General features: G+C 37.1%; 1 protein-coding gene across 2 annotated transcripts in view; it reads right to left on the minus strand.

Moving 5' to 3' along the window:
* Positions 1–20386, minus strand: part of PCCA (propionyl-CoA carboxylase subunit alpha) — a 294366-nt gene that overhangs the window by 145325 nt on the left and 128655 nt on the right. For both annotated transcript variants that reach the window (XM_074562236.1, XM_074562243.1), the window contains 5 exons: positions 19916–20059; positions 18459–18533; positions 13189–13257; positions 12282–12357; positions 1069–1179 (listed from right to left, as the gene is read on the minus strand). In XM_074562236.1, the coding sequence (XP_074418337.1) occupies positions 1069–1179; positions 12282–12357; positions 13189–13257; positions 18459–18533; positions 19916–20059 (475 nt within the window). The remainder of the gene's footprint in view (positions 1–1068; positions 1180–12281; positions 12358–13188; positions 13258–18458; positions 18534–19915; positions 20060–20386) is intronic.

Genomic DNA, 20386 nt, shown 5'->3' on the forward strand with positions numbered 1-20386 from the left:
GGTGCCAGTCATGTCCAGTGACTGCCAATCTGGCAGTGTCATCTCCAAAGTGGGATGAGGATTCCGCCACACATTGGATTAATGATCAATGGGGGAGAAAGGAATCTCCAAGGAATTCATAAAGGACCCATGAATGATGAGCTGTAAACATTGTCTTTTTTTTTTTTTAAATAAGGAAGAGGTTCTGCCTGATGAATGCCAGCTGAGGTGTGAGGCCTGTATGGAAGGACTGAGTCTCTGGCCACACACGTCAAGAAACCAGCTACGACAGATTGGCTGAGAGAAAATAAGATAAAAAATTTGTTTGTTTTTTTTTTTAAAAAAACAAAAACACCCTATTTGTTTTTTTCAAAACCTCATCAATTTTACAATTTGATCCTTGTAAAAGGAAAAAATTTGTTTGCTTGCATTTCTCTACTAACTGTTGTTACATATTTTTGCAACTGAGTTGCCTGGGATGTTGTAATGAAACATTTGCATTTGCATTTATGTTAACCTACTGTATGAGTTTATAATAATTCCAAGGTGATGCCCATTACTGTGTGTAATGAGAATTAAGACCAGGTTACTGAAATACTTTGATAAAGTGTCAGATCCTCCAGATAATGCTGCAGTGAACTACATTAATCCAAAGGGTGCCAAAAGGCAATTCTAAAGATGCTGCACAAACTCACTGGAGAAGTAACAGTGTTGAGCAGAAAGAAATCTTATTTTCAAGTTAACAGTAGGAGCACTGTCTGTAATGAAGCACAATAACATGGTAGAGTTGAATTTATGTTTATTTTTCGTATTTCATATTACCTAGAAACTGTTTTTCTTGACTTTGGATGTACTTCATTTACTGTTTTGCCCCTAGAAGTATCTATTTTGCCTTCTTGAAAGAAAGTAACTGTTTCAATTATATTATGCATTATTTAAAAACTCTAATTGTGTGTACACACAGATACATCTGAGAAAAAAGAAAAGTAAAGACTGATTGGGGAATGTGTCAGTCTACAAATATAAAGGAATAATAATCAGAAACAACATCTCTCAAGCAAAAAAGAAACACTCCCAAATGGAACAAACCTTTAAAGCCATCAGGATAAACTTCAGGAAGGAATTTAGTGCTGATGTCTCCTTTAACAAACCGTGGATGGATGATGACTTCTCGTAGTAAAGAAATATTGTGAGCCACGCCTGAAAACAAGACATCAATACAAAGTCACGTAAATATATTAATCACAAATAATAGTAGGAAATAAACTTAGAAAAATATGAGCTCTTATCTTTGTAGAATAAATGCTTGTCCACAACTTAGAGACCATAATACTAATGTAATCAATGCAAATTTACCAGTCTTGTTCCACTCCTGCCTCAAGATACCCTCCTTAAATACTCAGTTTAATTAAGAAGTAAACCTTCCAAATATTCGCCTCACTAAGCCTATTTCAAACACCTAGTTAAGTCAATGGCAGCAAGCACAACTGAGAGGCTTTTGGTTCGGTCCTAGCAGATGTAGGCAAGACCAGAGCCATTCTCCTTGAAATGACAGGTTAGTCACGACCATATCAGCCCAATTCCAGTGAACCCTGCTCCACCTTGTCATTCTGCCACCTTATATATGCACGCTCCTGTGGAAGATAGGTGCCATGTTACACCCTAATCACAGTAATGAAAGACAGTAGAAACTTTTATCATTTATATAAGATTTTATAACATTTTTATCAGTTGTATGTCATAAGAGGCTCCTGTGGGACTTACAAAACAAAGGAATCTATTGTTTGCGCCATATGTACCTTTATCCAACCTTGCCTAGTCAACTCTAATCGAATGCCCTGTTCCCCCTTTAGCACCATGCCATGACTCTGCTAGGCATATAGCCCCCCGCAATGATTTCTTTAATTAAAAAAAAGAAAAACAACTTATAGAAACCTTATAGCCACCTTTGTCCTTTAATCTCTTTGAATATGTTTTTTCTTTTTTTCTTAATTTCTTCATCCCCTTTCTTTCCACTTCTCAGCCTGTGTCCTCGCTTTCTTTTTTTCATATTTTGCTTACCCTTCTTTTCGTGCCAACAGAGGAAGACAACTTCTAAACAATGCAATCTAAAGCTACACAGCTCAAAGGATACTGCCAGTGTCAACCCAGTACACAAAGCATGAGTCCTCTGCCCCTTCCTCACAGCCAAGTGAAAGATAACTTGTTTTCTCAGAGAGGAAAGGAATAGCCCATATCCCCTTTCCAGCACAGGCTGGAAAAACCATAATCAGGAGTAGATGTTAGCAAAAGATACGTACTCAGGACAGTTAACACTGGGAAAAGATTGCCTACGGAAAGACTCCGGCGTCATGAAAACGTTTAAAAACAGGTTAAAGAAAAGCCTGCCAGGAGGCAGAAACAGTTAGTATATCTTAGTTCAGGTAGTGATGACTTTGAAATCCTTCAAATTTTCTTTTTCTTTGCATTTAACAGGGCTGTATAACCAAGTTAATAACTTAATGCTAAACTGCACTTTGCCAGAAGTACTCGTAGCTTAGCACCGAACACGATGGTCATTAAAAGTCATTTCACTGAAATATTAAATACAAAGAAGTCTTTATCAGAGGTCCAAGAGGAAGAGAGGTGCAAAAAAAATCCCTGAGAAAAAAAATCCCCAGGTAATTTAAACTATCTTCTGCTTACTGCACTCCAAACAATTTTCAAAGAGAAGATATTTTCTCTTTTGAGAGTAGCACACAGGTCGTCTCTTGAAACTTTAAGATCATGCAGGTAAGAGAAAAACACCGTCTTTATCTCAACTCTCTTCTCAATTTTGCAAAGAGATTCTAACAGAAAATTTGAAAAGCCACCACAGTTCAATCTCAATATAACTACATAGAATAATACTGCCTCATAAACATTAATATTTCTTAAGAGAAGCTGAAATAGATACGCAATTCAGAAGCATAAACCATAAGCCTTGGCTGCAGCTGTTGCATCCATTCCAGGTATGGATAAATGAGGAAGCTGCTATAGGAAAGAGGTTTTCCAGCCTCAGCTGTGCACATTCTCACCCTTCAGGAAATACAAAGTAATTCACATGCTTTCCTCTCAGAGGCAGAGGGACAGGCAACTCCATATCGCACTGCATTTTCCAGGTCACATGAACTTCGGTGTTAGACGCACACCACGAAGTATAAAATGCAGTGCACATCACAAACTAGTCTGTCTTGTCAAAATTTGTCTGTGCATCCATATCTCTTGTAAAACACAAGATTTTTGAAGTTCAACTGTAGGCATGTTTATTTACAAGTTATTATGATTAACACAGTGATGATCTGACTCCGAAAGTTATTTGCACATTTTTTTTCCTAATAGCGCTGGTTTAAAATAACACAAATAAGAATTCGTTGTAAACTCAGGTCTCTCAACTGTAAATTAAGCTATTTGGATTTTTTTCCCCTATCGAGATCTCACCAAAGCAAAAACACTCGCAGTACAGCAACTGCAAATTGCCGTAGCTACAGAAGGAGATTCTTCTGCGCTTCTACTTCTTTTCCCTTTGTGTTTTTCCAGTTTAGAAGCATGAATAACATTCTTGTTATTTTTATATGCAGACCAGTTCAAACAGTTTCAAAGCTTTTTTCCCCTACAGTCTGCTGCTGGCGTGAATTTTCAAGCTCTCTGTGTGGCCGTCACTGAAACCACTTTCAACACACGAGTCGGACTCAGCCTCACTAAATCATGAAGTCATAGCTTTACAGACTAGTTCATGAGCCATTAAGTAGCACATTACACAACCAGTTCAATGATGACAAGATAAAAATTTGACCATTTGATTAAAAGAGGATCAGCCTCCTTGCTGCCTGTGACCTAGATAGTCATTCACAGACCCTGATTTCATAAACGCTGAGTGAAACTCACATTGCATCTCCACTAAACGAAAAATTTTAAAAAGTCTTATGCTAAATGACTACAACTTCAGAACAAATGAAGTCTTTCTTTGGCTGCTACAAAATCCTCCCCAAAATTCCCATTTGAATAGTAAGTTGAAATATCACAGAGATTTTCCTCTATTAAGTACAGCTTCAGAACTATAATTAGAAGACAAAGAGGAACTCTTCAGTGCTCCCCGACTATGAATCCAGGATTTAGACGCACTACAACGTGTAACCAGATCATCTCATGGGTTTTTTTTTCCCCCAAACTGCTATAAGATCCCTGGTGAGATGATGGCTGATGACAGATGACAGAGCTTGGTGTCTCAACTGACTGCCCCAAAAGACCTGAAATCAAAAAAATACTATCAGTATCTTAATTATTTCCAACTCATGTGCATCAGAAAAATCAGAGGCTTCTGCAGTGTTAAAGGAACTTTGGAACTTTAAACAAGTTCGATAGATCAGACAAACCAAGGTGTTTGGGACGCAATATAACATATGTATTTTACATATGCAAATTAAAATTTAATATGCAACAGTTTCCCTTTAAAGTATCATGAAAGGCTATCTTTATCAGTCCCCATGATCATTACTGTGAGCAATGACTGTGTGGCTGATCTACTCAAAACTATCCTTAGTGATGTTCCCAATCATATGGCTTTAAAAAAAAAAAAAAACAAAAACCAACACACACACCAAAAACCAGTGTAATCCTTCAGAAGTCTAGAAGTTTTAGATTTGCAATTTAGCGTGACCTCTGTCAAAGTTCATAAGGTCTCCATCTGTGTGTGAGTAACTGCTAGGCTACAGAAATATGGACCCCTAGAGCAGCTTGCTCCTGACTACCTGCTGCTTCCAAAACACTGGCCAGACATTAGCCCCACGCTCTCACAGGATCAAACAGAGGCTAACAGGCAGGGCTTATTTCATGCAAAGTTAGACACTAAACTGAAGTATATTGTATTTGTGTTGCAGTGGTTTTCAGGGAATTTTTCTTTTTCTTGACCAGGTCTCCAGTCTACCAGGAACAAAATCACATTTGTTAACCTGACAAGCCATGACGTTTCCAACAAACAAACAAAATCCTTAACTATATCAATTTATTTCCCCTCCGGAAAATAGAATTTCATTTCAGCATCATTCTTCTACACTGTTAAGAGTGATGCAGAACTGCAGTTACATTCTTCTTTTAAGTCAAAATACAATAAAAAATAATAATCAATGTTCCTTGTACCTCTATTTTTTTTCTTTAACTTGGCTGCATTTTTCATATAGTATTACAGCAGTAGAAGCTGAATTTAAGATGTACTTGGACTTCAATTTTGACACACTATTTTCCAGAATACGTTTGTAAAAGAGAGTGGACTAACAATTTACCTTCTGGAAATCTAATTAAATAAGTATATATATTTGTATGCTTTATATATAATAAATATGTATCCCTATGTATTCAAATAATTTTCTGGTTAATTTGTCGTTATTGCCTAATGAATATATGAGCACGCTAAAGAATCACATCATTCACCAGAGCTGATAAGTAACCACTATTTGAAATGACCCTCATTTAAAAAAAAAAAATTATAAGCAGAAGAAATTACTCCACATACTGCCTGTCTCTACCTTGCCTCCTTCCCTTCCCCAATCTCTGGACTACATCTGCCTTAAAACCTTGCTAAATATACTGGATTTTTTATTACAAACTGTAGCCTAGCTCCTAACTTGTATTCCCAAGAAAGATGAAAAGATAAAAAAGACAAATTAATTTTACAGAAAACAAAAGTTTCCTAGTAAGGTTTATAAACATGATATCGCACCGTATTTTTACTCACTAAAAATCAGAACTTGGAATGCCAAGGCACAAAACCATAGGCAATGTTTTCACTATAAATATTTACTGACACTAAACATATTCAGTGTTGATTAGCCTTTTTACAGTATTAAGCTTCTGTCATCTTGTCTGCAAACACGAATCTGCATTTATCCATGTAAACTTAATTGGAGTCCTACATGCCTCTCTATAGATAAGCAGTTGAATATACTTAACTTGCTGATAATTTCAAATTGTGCTAAGTGGAATAGAAAGAACTTTATTTGCATACTTGCTGATTGCAAAAACAACGTGTTGAGTACAGTACTAGAGGTCTCTCTCTTTCAAAAAAATAGCAAAGCTAAATTACCACCAATCAATTTAAATGCTGAATAAAAATAAAGGCTATGAAGTTTAGGAGGCACCCCAGTTAATTTCTCTAACCAAAAAATAAAATAAAAAAAGTATTAATAAATCTCTGCATTGAGCATTATGAAACACTGATTACGTTACTCTCCACTTACAAACAAGAACATTATCATAGATTTGCACAGACTCTGAAAACAACACTTTCAACACATGAACTTTTCAAAGTTCATGATTGCTACCCAGCTAGCCTCCACGTTTGCAATTCCAAAAGTTGCCATAATATTCCCTAAAACCCCCAACGTTCAACAGTTTAATTGTCTTTCAAAGCTTGTGTTTTGCTTCAATTCACTTCAGAGCAGGCTATCTGCATACAAAGTCCCATCCCAAAAGCAAGAAGAAAGGCTTTTTTAGCTTTGTAATTTTAATACGCAAACATCCACATAAAGTTCTCACATAGGATCAGTATACCACTGACCCTCAGAGCTGAATATGTATTTCAATTAAAACATTAATTCTTTTAGATATTAAAGTCTGGAGCTGACAGAGCTCATAGACCAGAACAAAGGGGGGAAAAAAGGAGGTGGAGGGCACATAATATATGGTAATATCTTACTGTAAAAACATTAGTTCAAACTGAAACTAAATTTTGTACTGCATGCACTCCTGAACCTCTTAATAAGATTAAGTAGTCTGTCATTTATGGTGTTAGCAAACACGTATGAATGCTTGAATCAGTAGAATAATTGGAAGCAGAAGCGAAGCAGGCTTTGTCAAGAACAAGTGAAAGAAAACGGATGTCCATCCTGCCATCGTCCTCTCCTCAGCCATCCCTTTACTCTAAAGAAGGGGAACAGAACTCCAGGACAACATTTATATTTAAGGGGCATAACCAGAAATAACAGCACTTGTCTTTCAATGCCTCCTCAAGCTGGCACACTGCATTTCTTGTAGTTTTTCTACTACCACAATGTTTTTCCTTAATTTAAAAAACAAAACTCCTCTGACAAAAAACACAACAAAAAACCTAACAAAAACCCCATTATTTTATTTCCCTTCTCCTGCACCAATAACACTGCATTCCCCTTTTACCTGATCACCCTTTACTTCAGTTGCCCTTCCCTCTTTTTCCTCCATGGTCTATAACCTTTCCTAAACTACACACCATAATGTTCCAGCAACAAAATGCCCTTCCCACTCCCTCCCTGCAACTGGCCTAAGGAAAAAAAAAAAAAAAAGAAAAAAAAGAGAGGACAAACAGAAGGAGAATCCTCCCTCACGCCAGCATCTGTGCTCCAAGCTGATGTTACCAAGCACCCTGCGCCTGGTCCCTTCTCGTGGTTTTGAACTAAGTTCATTGCTTTCCCTTCTCCAATTTCAGTTTCCACGCTGTCACGCTTGGGAGCCAGCTGGTCCCTGTTGCAAAGGGTCAAAGAATACAGAGATTCTCGCAGAATTCCCGGCCCCTGTTCCCTCCGCTACGCAAACGAGAGAATCCACAGATCCGTTGTACAACCTTTTTTTAAAGCACAACCAGGAAAACGAGGCCTGTTCCATTCTATTTTGAAAACCTAGACTTGAATGCCTTTTGCAGGAAAACTGGCTTACGCGCAGATTGTTTTGTTCGCAATACCAATGAGCACACTTGCATACCTGCATGGGATCAGGATACAGGAGACTGTAAAACTTACAAGTATCACTGCCACCGAGAAGCATCTTTTAAGTTAATATATAAGAGACAAAATCATTCAGTAGTTGATGACATTTGGATTAAAGTTTATTGTGAAAATCTTTGTACCTGAAAATTAATTTATTTGAAATATATGATAAAATACTAAAATTAAACTGGGTTTGTTGTGGTTTTTTTGTTGGGTGCTTTTTCTTGGAAAGCCAAGGCCTTCTCCGCAGTACTCTTTTTCCTCCTAATTAGTGTGTATACAGCTGCAAAAACTCAAGACAACAGTTTCTGCTGCCACTGTTCTGGCAGGTCTCCGTTCATATCCGAGAGTTAACCTCTATATTCCCATTCCGATTACAATTTTCATATGTAAGATTCCCAGAATTTCATACTGGGTTTTATATATGCCTTTAAAATAATGAAAAGATTATTCAGCATCACAAAGATAAACTACTAACAACAGTGCAAGCTCAGAGGAAACAACTCACGCCTCATCCTGATGAAAAAACAGTGCCTCTATGCTTGACCGACATCTTGAACTCTTCAGTATTCACAAATTCTCCAGTAACCATGAGATAAATTGAAAAGTGTATCTGCTTGAGACAAGTCCGGGTTAGACCTTCCTTGAACATTAATCATCCCTGAACTATACTGGAAGACCTACAGATAACGATGTTACCTAATTAAACCCTTCCTCACTCAGAAGTCTCAACCGAGATTTCGAATTCAGATCAGTTCTCAATGCAGGAGTTGGTTCCTATCAGAATAATTTAGACGGTAAAGGACCTTAGGAGAATCATTTAATCCAATCCAACATTCAAAGAAGTGCCATCCTAGACTTCCACCTGCTCCCAATAATAACACTGCAGACTTTAGACAGGAAATAAGATTCAGATTATATTTCCATGACCACACTGAATGTATCTTGAGTTAGTCCCCATTGTTAACATTTACCAACAAACAGACCGTGTAATACCTTATTTCAGTGTGGGCAAGTTGTCATGAGCCCAAACTGTAATAAAATGTTAAGGCAATAGGCATTTTCAGAGAATAGCATTTTTTAAAATATCACAATTTGTTTTATTCAGCATTTATAATCAAGAAACTGCTATTCCAGGCACTATATGATGCTGTCTTGGTTGCTTAAAACTTTATTTACTCAGATTTTGCATGTCTGGTCTCTTTGTAAATATTAGATTACATTTTTTTGAAAGTTTAATTAATTTAATTTCCTTCATGATGTTGTTGGGCAGATTTAACTGGGAGGGACAGCTGAACTATGAATTCAACGCCAAGTACTATACTGTCCTAGAAAACAACCCGGTAAAGACTGCAGTCTGAGGATTTGCTTCCTGTAAGTAGAATAGAGATAAAGGGGAATAGGTAACTCTTGGATATCCTAACGCCACAGCATTAGAAATTGAACGCCTGCCCACACAGCCAGTAGACAAGGAACAGCAGAGTAAATCCTTGCACTTCCTGCCGTCCGCATGCCTCAACCCATCCTGGATGAGTCACCTCCCGGAGGGTCACTCTGCCGCTTCGGTCTCTGGACTCTCTGGTGGGACTGCCACAAATGATGTTTATATGGTGGTGTTTGTTGCAAGAGGACATTTGTCTTCTAGGAACTGGATAAATACCACTGATTTCACGCAGGTCAGCAAGCAACCATCAAAATATTAGTGACTAAAAGTCCTTACCAACTTTTGCCTGCTTTGAACTGGTGACACAGAAGTGATGGGGAAGACTCCGTCTTCCATTAGGAGTCCCTAAGCTACCCATTAGATGGTCCTTGACCTGTTACCCAGTCACCCCATCCCACTCCCACCCTATGTGAGTGAACAAGCCTTTTTGCCTACAAAAATGTTGCAATTCTTGAGAATTTAAATCTAAATTCTCACAGCATACCATTATCAATACAATTCGCACTGACTTCAGCTGGTAACGCGTAGCTGAAATGCTCTGTAACTCAGCAGAGACTTGTTACTTATAAGGAAAAAATACACTGTCTCTAAAACAAAGCAAACATAAAAGGTGCTTCCAAAGAAATGAGGGGTAGGGTAGTGTGTGTTTCAGAAATAGGAATATGGTGCACCCTATTCAGGAAGACTATGGTGATCTCTAATAGTTATGTACAGGCTCACTATTCAAACACAAAACCAAGTAATTTCAAAGCTATGCAAAAAACTATTCTGTATCTTTTACTACTACTAATGACTCAGTTATGGAGAAGAATTCGTGTGAGGCACTTTCACATAAGTTGGTTTATTATTGTTTTAGCACCTGACATTTAAAGCAAAAAATACCTACCTCGTTTTAGAAAAAAATGCACGAAATTGCATTTACTTTTCTGATGTTTAATTATTTTTGTCCATTTAAATACCAATATAATTACTACTTCTGCATTACCTGTTAGGTTTACTTGAACTTATTAGAGACAACTTCTCTGAACAAGGAGGACTTCTCTACATGTCAATGCAGTTCAGAAGATTACAGATAGGACAGTTTCTACAAACTGCCCTATCAAGCATCATTCACACCAGGCAACAGAAGAAATTCTTTAATATCCACGAATGTTACATTTTAAATAAACACCCTGAGAAGAAACTACCAGCTGTATAAAACTACACAAAAATCCTGTTGGTTTTCAAATAGAAACACCACTGCTCACCATAGCTAAAAAAGTTTTCTGGAAATTTATCTACTTTTGAAACCTGTGGTAAATTAAAATTTGTCCTTCGTAATACTTTTTTAAAAATGCATCCCCCTCATAATTCATTTATTACCTCTTTCAATGTTTTTAATAGATGAAAAGCTTTTCCACAGGTAGAAATACTACAGATATATCAGGTATGAACACTTAAATGCCTACGTGCATACTAATAAAGGACTGTAAAAAAAATCAAGAATGCAAATTAGTAATTTTCATATGTAAGATGTCATATGCTTCGTAGGTATTTATATATCTGTGGAACTTTTATGAGGTACATACACATCTGTGTAAAACACCTAAGAACAAACAATTAGGTTCCATCCCACATTACAGCACACAATAAAAGACAATGCTACGTACGCAATTCCAATATTCTCATTAACTATAATCCTTCTAGCATAATTTTCTATTAATTCAGATGTTTGAGTTTGAATCCAAAGCCTTTCTCCATTAAAAACAAAGAACAACCAAAAAAAACAACTAACCAACCACAAAACCACCACCAAACACCTCCTCACTTCAATCTAGCTACGGCGGTATAAATTTCTCTCTCATATAAATGTGCTCAGCTGATATACAGCAGGGGTTTACATTAGCACATTGCACCGCAAAAGTCTAATGGCTCAAGTTGCACCAGCATAAATCCACTTTAGAGTTATGCAGTTCATTTACAATGGCTAATCCTACCACCTATCTAGCTACACTGTGGTAGAGGGATGCTCATTTTCCCCTAGATAAACCCGTCTAGTCTGACGTGGCATCTGCAGTATTCACAGACAGCATTGGCGCCAAACCAGGTTTTACAGAAACACTCGCATGATCGTCTGCTATATGAGGTCTCTCCTGCTCCTCCTTCCCAGCCATTCAGCGGAGGAATTAAATAAGTGTTCTAAGTCTCTCGCCCATCTCAAACCATGGAACAACCTGTCCAGCAACCATAACAAGGAACAAAGGCAGCAAATCCTCCAACAGCTTCCTTCCTGCCTACCCTGGTTCTTCAAGTATACTGACTAGCAATGAAAGAAATAACTCCCCCAAACACCCACGCCGTTTAGAGGCAAAATGAAGATTTTTGCCACATTACAGTTCCCTTCTCTAACTATCCCCAGGAAACAAAAGGATAAGAAATCAAATTTTTCCCCTCCCTTATGAGTTTTCCTTCCTATTTTCTTTAAGACACGGAGGAAGAGCTAAAGATTTCTCCTACACAAACCATTACTTCCCTCTCCAAAACTTAAAAGGAGTTGAAGTGGTCATAGTTGATTCACCCCCGCTGCTTGGAAAGGCTAGAAGAACAGCTACTTCTCCTAGGCAGGCAGGCAGCAAAAGCTGAAACACACTCTGACCAACAGCCTACATGTGTATCTGTCCAAACTTAAACAATTACCTTGAAAATAAGAAATACATATATACACAATCAAATACTGCTTTGTGATATTATTTGACTACAATCAATGTATTGCGCTGCCATAAAATAGCAACTACTTTAAATTTACAGTGCCATGGCCTTTTTTTTTCCCCTCCACAACATAATAAATGAATTGTATGCTACCATTTTGTGAAAACTCTTATGAATTTAAGGAAATGATTTAAATATTTACCTCATAATATTCAAGCAAAAACAATGGAGAAAAAAATTGAAGTCTCTTTAGATTTGATGTATCTTCTCAGCTTAATTAACACAAGCTTTTCCTGTTTTAATTTGCACTTAAGAAGCAGGAACTTTACTCAATTTGCTAATTACTACATTTTCAAGCTGTTTTCTCGAAATAGACGGCAGCCTATCACACTAGGAACACAAATGTCTGTAGTTACCTCGAATTACATAATGGTCCAAAGCCTCTTCCATTCTTTTCAGTGCTTCAGCTCTATTAGAGCCATAGGTAATCAGCTAAAAAAAAAAAAAGTACATAAGTTACCTAGCAATGAGCTAATGTTTGTCTCTAGATTCTGAATAGCATTTATAATGAAAACGGTTTGCAGAACTTCTGCAGTCACAAAAACATCTCTCGCATATTACTGTATCTGTGCTTTAGAGGCTCTCTAAAACATCAGAGAAAACGAAGATCTCTTAATCCATTCAATGAAAGAAGGCCAGTCACTTCTCCTTCATAAAACTTAACGCATCTAAACAAGCTCTCTCTCCTTTAGGCACACAGAAAATTAGAGCAGTGGTTCAATATCTAGTTGACTCTCACGACTTCTAATGCCCAACCATCTTCTAAGGTTTAAGTGTGAATTTTTTTGACAACTGAACTCTGACTATAGTGTCATATTTCCATTTTACCGATGTGTTACTGATGAATAAGAACTAATACTAAGAGACACTATCAACCATTTCTTTCACTGCTTCTTTTTGGAAGCCAGAATTAATGAAATTTTAGTGTTGGCTACATTACATTAAAAAAGATAGATTGTCAGCACCTAAGTTTGAACGCAGTGGCTTCTGTCTGAATCAGAACCCTTTTAATAATCAGAAACTGCAAGACAAATAATTACAGTGACAAAAAGAAAACAATTTTTGTTTAGAAGTGACACTAAATTTCCTCTACTCCACATCTTCCTTCACTTCATTCATATTTCCCTTGAGGCATGTTATGCCTAGCACCTTTACAAATATTGATTTACCAATCCTTTAGTACAATCTCCCTCCTTTAAAAGATCTGTGGAGAAAATTAGTGTCTCATACCTTTAAAATATCGAAAAGTAATCATCAACTCACTTTTGAGATCATAGGATCATAATAAATGCTAATATCACTTCCTTGTTGTATGCCACTGTCAACACGCACCTTCAAAAAATAAGAAGTAAAAATAATTATATATTGGAAAAAGAAACATTTCAACATGAGATCAAATCTACCTGGCAGGCTTAAAACCTAACACCCATGAAGTTTATCACATACATTTTTTTCCCTTTGGAGAACTAGAATAATTATTTGTTTTCATAGAAGGGGGCAAGAGGAGCTTTTTCCTCCACCAGGAAAAATTCTTGCAAGTTGTTCTCTCCTTTAAAAGAAAACACGACTGCAATCTTCAGACGATAGTTAAAATTCTCTTTTGTTCTCCTAGAATGCACAGTAAACATATTAAATTTGATCTAACAAACTCTAAACTTCAAGTCAGAACATATCCAATTCCGATTTAATCCCTGTAATAAAATGGAGTTGTAATTATTCTTCTGACTGACACCTGGCATGAAGGATGCCCCTTATAATCACATCCTTTCTGCATCTATACGTAATCATGTCCCCCATGTTCCACTACAGCCCTTCCAAGGGCTCCAGTAGGAATACAAGTAGGGAACATTCAGCAGGAACTTTGGAGCTCTGCTTATCAGCTCCATAGGAATAGTGATCCTGTGGTTTTCATGTCTGTAACACTTTCCTTCTTTGCCTCACCCTCTCAACTGTAAAACATTTTTTTTTCTGTTGCTGCTGTTCCCCTGAGGCTTTAATGTTTACACAGCTTTTTCCATGGCTTTGCTTTGTAAGGACACAGCCCAAATTAAAGCTCTGATTCTGCAACATTCATGGAAAAAAATAACACGAGTTCAAAAATTTCTTTTGAAGAGGCTGATTGCTGTTAACCAGCCAACAAGTTAGTTAGTATATTGCTGATTCTTGTTTTCATCTCTGAGTTTGATTTCATCACTGTAGCAGTGAGGTTAGCCATATAAAACTTTTCAAATGAGCAATTTCTGGGGAATAAATATTTATTAAGTTGCTGCTTTTGAGCACTGGAATCTGAAATATTTTTTTAAAAACTAATCAAAATAACTCGAGAGTGATAAACGCGTTCTGGGGATCATAAGAATGGAGGGCTCTAATCAAAGCTGTTGAAGCAGCAGGGCTCCGCTATACTGCATTGTAAAGGGGGTGGGAAAGAGGGTCCTGGAATCTCACTTAAATTTCACCTGTGGGAAGGAACCTTTGTAATAAACAGCAGCTCATCTGTCTGCAGCAAGGCAGAAAAAGGTCAACGCAACGGCTGTTAGGCCTTTAATATTTTAATTTAGGCAATTATCAAGGGACCACATGTAGAACCTCTTGTCTACAGAATCCACATGAGGGCATGATGATGACTTTATTATCCAAATGACATAAAAAGATACCCTAGCAGGTGTACTCACTTTCTTCAGTAAGAAATACTGTCTGACCAGTTTTTCTGACATGACATTCTTTTTATTGAAAAAAGATTATACTTACTCCTGTATTTGTATTTACATGTTTATGTTTATATAGTTTCTTGTATATTTATGTTTATTTGTATATCAGATGTATTCATATGTAAAGGTAGCAGCACTTTGTAGCGTTTTTATCACATCTTATCGGAATGTGCGTTATCTACACTTAACTAGGCCCCCCACTACCCATATCAGGTACATTTAACATTAGCTACTGATGAGAAGGCAGTTCAGACATGTCATGATTACAGAAGAAACACACAGTGTATTTCCCAGCTCCCCTTCTTGTAACTGCTAAATCATCCTTCCTCCCAGGAAGTCTGCCTATATATAAAGTCAATGCATACATTCTCACATTCAAATCACAAAAAATTAATTTACCTACTCAGTCCTGGATAAATCCCTTGCCCATAATTTTTTTTTTGTAGTATACAATAAATAAATATATAAAACGCGAAGGTATGATACACATACTCCACACATACTTGAATTATACTGTGACTTCTGTCACCGTAGCACCTATAAAGGGATTACGTACAAGTGTTATGGGGTACTTCACATACGCCTACATGTACACCATATTTTGACAAACAAAAAAGACGTATGAAAGGTGCATAATTCAGACCCAGAGTAAGCAGGTTAGTCAGATCTTGGAGTTAATGTAAGGCTTCCGAGGCTACTGACTACACACTCCACCTGCCCTGTGTTTCTGTTGATACAGAAGATACATAGCATGCTATACAATTTACACTTTTTAAGTACAATATCCTGAAAAACAAAAAATTACAGTGAGAATTGAAAATTCTTTAGTAATTACAGCATAATTGCATTTAAAAAATAAATAAATCTGGAGTCCTTTGTAGAAGTGTAATTTTCATAAAATAAACTGAAGATGACTAATGACAAGCAGAAATGACAGCAGAAAAGAAATACGTTTACCATCTTCAATTCTCTCTGTGGTGCTTATGTTTTCAGAGCCTGGTAACAGTAGGTGATTTTATAAGCTATATGGTGTGACAGAACTTAATGAATATTGGATGAAAAAGACAACCTAATTCAACAGATACTCACTACAACGGGCTTAACTTGATAAATAATAGCAATACTTATTAAGCCTCCAGCATTCACTTCTGCTTAACATATTTCCTTTCTTTTATTCAGTATTTAAAATACCAAAGAAAGGCTATGGTTCAAGATCCTATTGTACCCAACTGCTCGTTGGTATTACAGTCCCCAATGCTTTTATTGCTGTTGTACTACCATTATGTGCTATTGCACTAGGACAACAGTAAACTGAAAGATTAAAAAAAAGCTTAAGATGAAAAAAGAAAAGCACAATCTAGGTCCCAGTCCTGCAATGAACTATTAGCGCATCAAATTCCACTTCCCAATACATACACATTCTAGTATTTCTTAATTCTTTGCCATTTCGGAGTCTAGGAGTTTTCTCTTTCTGGAAAATGTCATTAAAAGACCAGAATGCCCATCATACTGGCAAAGAGCAATGCTGGAGCTCTTCAGATACGGCAATACATTCGCTATGTTGCGTAAGAGCATTGAACAGGAATGCTCAATACATATCCAAAAACACGGGTTTTTGTGATTACCTATCTTAAGCTTCATTATCAAAGAGGAAAAAAATAATTTATATTTGGGAGTACTACGTTCTAAGATAATTAGACTACCAGACACAAAAATAACCAGTATATTCCTATCTATGGCTAAGAAAAAACCCTCAGCCACACATGCCAGTTCCACCGGCTTGAACAGCTGACACAGGGGCACAGGCAGACAATCAGAGCTAACTTGAGACACAGAAGAAATTAATTGAAAATGCATTTGGCAATATACTACTCATAAGCCAAAATCGCTGTGCCACACTACAAGTCTCCGCTAATTTTTTTTAAGCCAACTTGTTGACAATTCCAAAATCTAAAATGCAGAAAACAAACACCATGGCACAACGGGCCTGTAACACTGAACTTTTTTAGTCATATTGATTTTGTTCTTAGCAGCATGACATTCTCAGGAGAGAAATTAAGTTTCACAGTGGCAGAAAATATGTATTAAGACACCAAACCATGAGTGTCTACATAAAAATAGCTGTTCTATTTTTAATATGACAGTAGAAGTAAACAGAAAGAGAACAGCCTAGACACTCCATATGAGCTCCTCAAACCATTGCTCTGAAGCCTCTAGCGTAATTAAAATTTCTTTCTGCGGTACCGCGATGGACCACGTGAAGCGATCAGGCATCTCCCACCCTTCATTTTCAATTCACCTCTCCCCCTAAGCACAACTCCCAGCCCACCCCGTCTACCTGACAAGTGACAGCCCAATCTGATTAAATGCTTGCAAGGGAGGGGACTCATGGGCCTCCATGACAGGCCAAAAGTGATCACCATGGAGATACATAATTACAGCTGTCAACGCGTCTACTGTCCTGCTGGCATCAATTTGATTGCTCCCAGCAATAATGATAGACAAAGCTTAGTGTGCACTCTCCTGCACCCAATCACTTTATCTATTCCGTGGTCCATTTAGCTGACATGCAACATTCACACAAGCAAATAACAGCAGTAAGCAGAACATTTAAGGCATTTTAATTGTTTTTTCTTTGTATGGATGGCTCACAAGCGCAAATGTTATTACATAAAACTCCTGCTGCAGCATTAATTGAAGAAAGATTTGGTGGGACAAAGACTGTAGGGGGTATAGTTTGTCCATTATCACTTGTACTTTCAACAGGTCTCACGTTTGGAAAATTGCAAATTGCAAAAACTTGCAAGGGCAAAATGTTTGACATCCTGTTAGCTATTACAACATGGTGAAAACTTCTAACAACCACTGGAGTATTCATTATAAATTCATATTAAATACACTCTTTGCTTCATTAAAAAAAAAAGTTTAGATACATCCAATGATACCTTTTTCCCTCATCTCCTCTTTAAGATCACATAAAGCCTTTTAGATCTTTACCATTTTTTTCTCCTTTCAGGCTTTGAACACAGCATGAAGCCTTAAAGACCAGAAAGGGTCAGGTCCCTTCGGAAAGTACACGGGCAAAAACAATTTAAGAAGCGGAATAAATCATATATCCAATAACATCTCCACATTTAAGATTCCTCCTGTAAGCTTTCACTATTTTCTGTGCAAGCAATCAGACTGAATAATCGTGTTCACAGATGGTACAGCCTTGTCATCCCACCAACTGACACAGTGTCAGGTGTATGTGCACTTATGACTTAGACTACCTTGATTTTACAGAAAGGCGGTGTCCTTGTTCTTTACACATAGCAGAAAACACTGTTTGTTAAACAGCTGTTCCATATAGTCATACTGTATCCTGAAGTGTGTAATAATCACTGTAACAAATTTCCTCTTTAAAGTCTACAAAGCTAAACAGAAAGCACTGGCAGTTTCCCCCTGGTGTCCCCAGTTCTCTCTGGTTAAAGAGCTGAATCAACATTTCACTGTCCTTTCTAATCACCACGGTATTTTTACTTAAGCTGCAATTGAAAAACTTAAGCTTAAAATTATAGAACATAACAAAATACTTCAACATATAATAGTTTTCTGTTATACACAATTTGAACATTTAAAACCTAGTTTGGAACTGTACCTTTTTAAACACTTTTTCGGGTAGCACAAAAGTATTGCCATGTTCTGTCCTCCACTGCCCCCCCCAAAAAAAAAAAAAAACAAACCTGGAAAAAAGGCCTGATTTACAAAGCTGCTGAGTACTTACAGTCTCTGTCTATAAAACAGACACTCAGGACCTAAGAAAACCAGAACCATGTTACTTACACCTGGCACATGCAATGGTTCCTGATATTGGGAGAGTTTACCAATGGACGGCAGGCCAAAAGATTTGTAGGGGTCCTGAAATAAAATTCAACATGAGACAGTATTAAGCTTTTACAGATGCGGAGAAAATAATATTAAATAGCTTGAAGTCTAACAGAAACCATTGCTAGAATAATTTTGTTTTCTTCCCCAGAATTACTTGTGTTGAAGTACATTTCTTTATCCGCCAACCCCTGTGACTCCAAATAAAGAACTCTTAACGTTGCAGTCAAATGCAGGAAAGAAGTGCTCTGCACACAGCTACAGTACACCACCAAAATATACAACGATGACATTTCTTTTGTCACACTGTGCCTTGGAAGAAGGATGGGAAAGTACTCAAAAGTTTGTAGTTGAGAAGAGCATAAGGAAAAAAAATTCAAAGATACAAAGAGCAGTTAAAAATTCAATTCACTTAAGAAATCCAACTGACCTTTATGCCTTTGGAAATCTCCTACATAATGCAATACAAATATAAACTTAACAGGACAGCAAATAAATATATGACCTATAGAATAACCAAACTATGGCAAAGTGGTTGGATCCATTACGTAGCACTTGTAATCAGTAAAGTTGAAAATCATGTGCATGTCATGAAGAAAAAAAAACCAAACATAAATTAAGATGCCCTGGGTCACAAAAGCTGCAATAGTTAAGCGATGGAAAAAACCATCTTCAGGTGCTGAATTATTTCTGAAAAGCACGGTTACCTAAAATGTTCCTAAAACAAAATGAAGGAAGCGAAGCATCATTTTTTCATTAATAAATATTGATTTTCATGTATCAAAAATGACAGCAAAAAAGATGTTACCTTGAAACGTCCTGAACATGCTTGAAAATGGAATTTATATTTTAGTAAGCTTTTTTAAGGTGAGCTAGAGTATCATACTGTGGTTATAGAGTTTTTGTCTTGGAATGCACTGTGAAAGTTTGTCCTATAAACTATAGCTTCAAAAGATACATAACTTGCTTTTTCAGCAACCGATTAGTGTTTTAGTACAACAGCAAAAATTCTGTAAACCGTTGAATTTCAACTGTCATTTTAAGACAAGTTTCAAGTACTCAAGTTAAGAAACCTGAAAACACTAGTTAACTGCAGCAAATAACTCCAGCACTGCATCATTAAAACACGAACAGAACATATAGCAAATGACCTTAGAAATGAACCTTAGTTATCTCTTTTTGCCACTTTTAATTCTGATTTTCAGAAAAGAAGCTGTGTTGAAATCCATACTGCAAATTTGAATTAAAGACTCTACAATTCTACAAAGGCTCATTAAACATTTGTCTTACATATTCTAGATCATGCCTTTCATATGATGTTCCTTGACTTCACCTTGGCATCTATCCACACCTGGGTATTATTACTCCACAATTCAACCAACCACCTTCCCTCCTCCCCATTACCACTTATTTACCTCAGCATAAACTCGACATTCAACCGCCCAGCCGTTGATGGGAATATCAGCCTGTTTGTGCCTGAGAGGGTAACCCTTAGCAACACGGATCATTTCTTGGACTAAGTCCAGGCCGGTAATGCATTCTGTGACGGGATGTTCAACCTGCAAGGTCAAGAACTGTCAGTCAGCAGGTAACAAAAACAACCGAAAAAACCCCACTCTCCATAAACAAACACAGATAAACAAGAAATTAGATGAGCCAAAGAACAGACAAAGAATACGTTCCCATCTTGGTCTTCTTTCCCCAAAAAAATTTCTATTTGACAAACTCCAGCAACCACCTTCTTTGCAGGGAACCCCCCAAAAAATAAAATAATTAGCTGATTAGAGTAACTAGGAGCAGCATACAAAAGGAAAACCAAAGAGAACATCTAGGAAGGTTTGGGGTTTTGCAGGGGTGGGTTTCTTCCCCCCATTTATTTTACAATT

This window comes from Larus michahellis, chromosome 1, assembly GCF_964199755.1.
Source record: "Larus michahellis chromosome 1, bLarMic1.1, whole genome shotgun sequence".
Taxonomy (NCBI): domain Eukaryota; kingdom Metazoa; phylum Chordata; class Aves; order Charadriiformes; family Laridae; genus Larus; species Larus michahellis.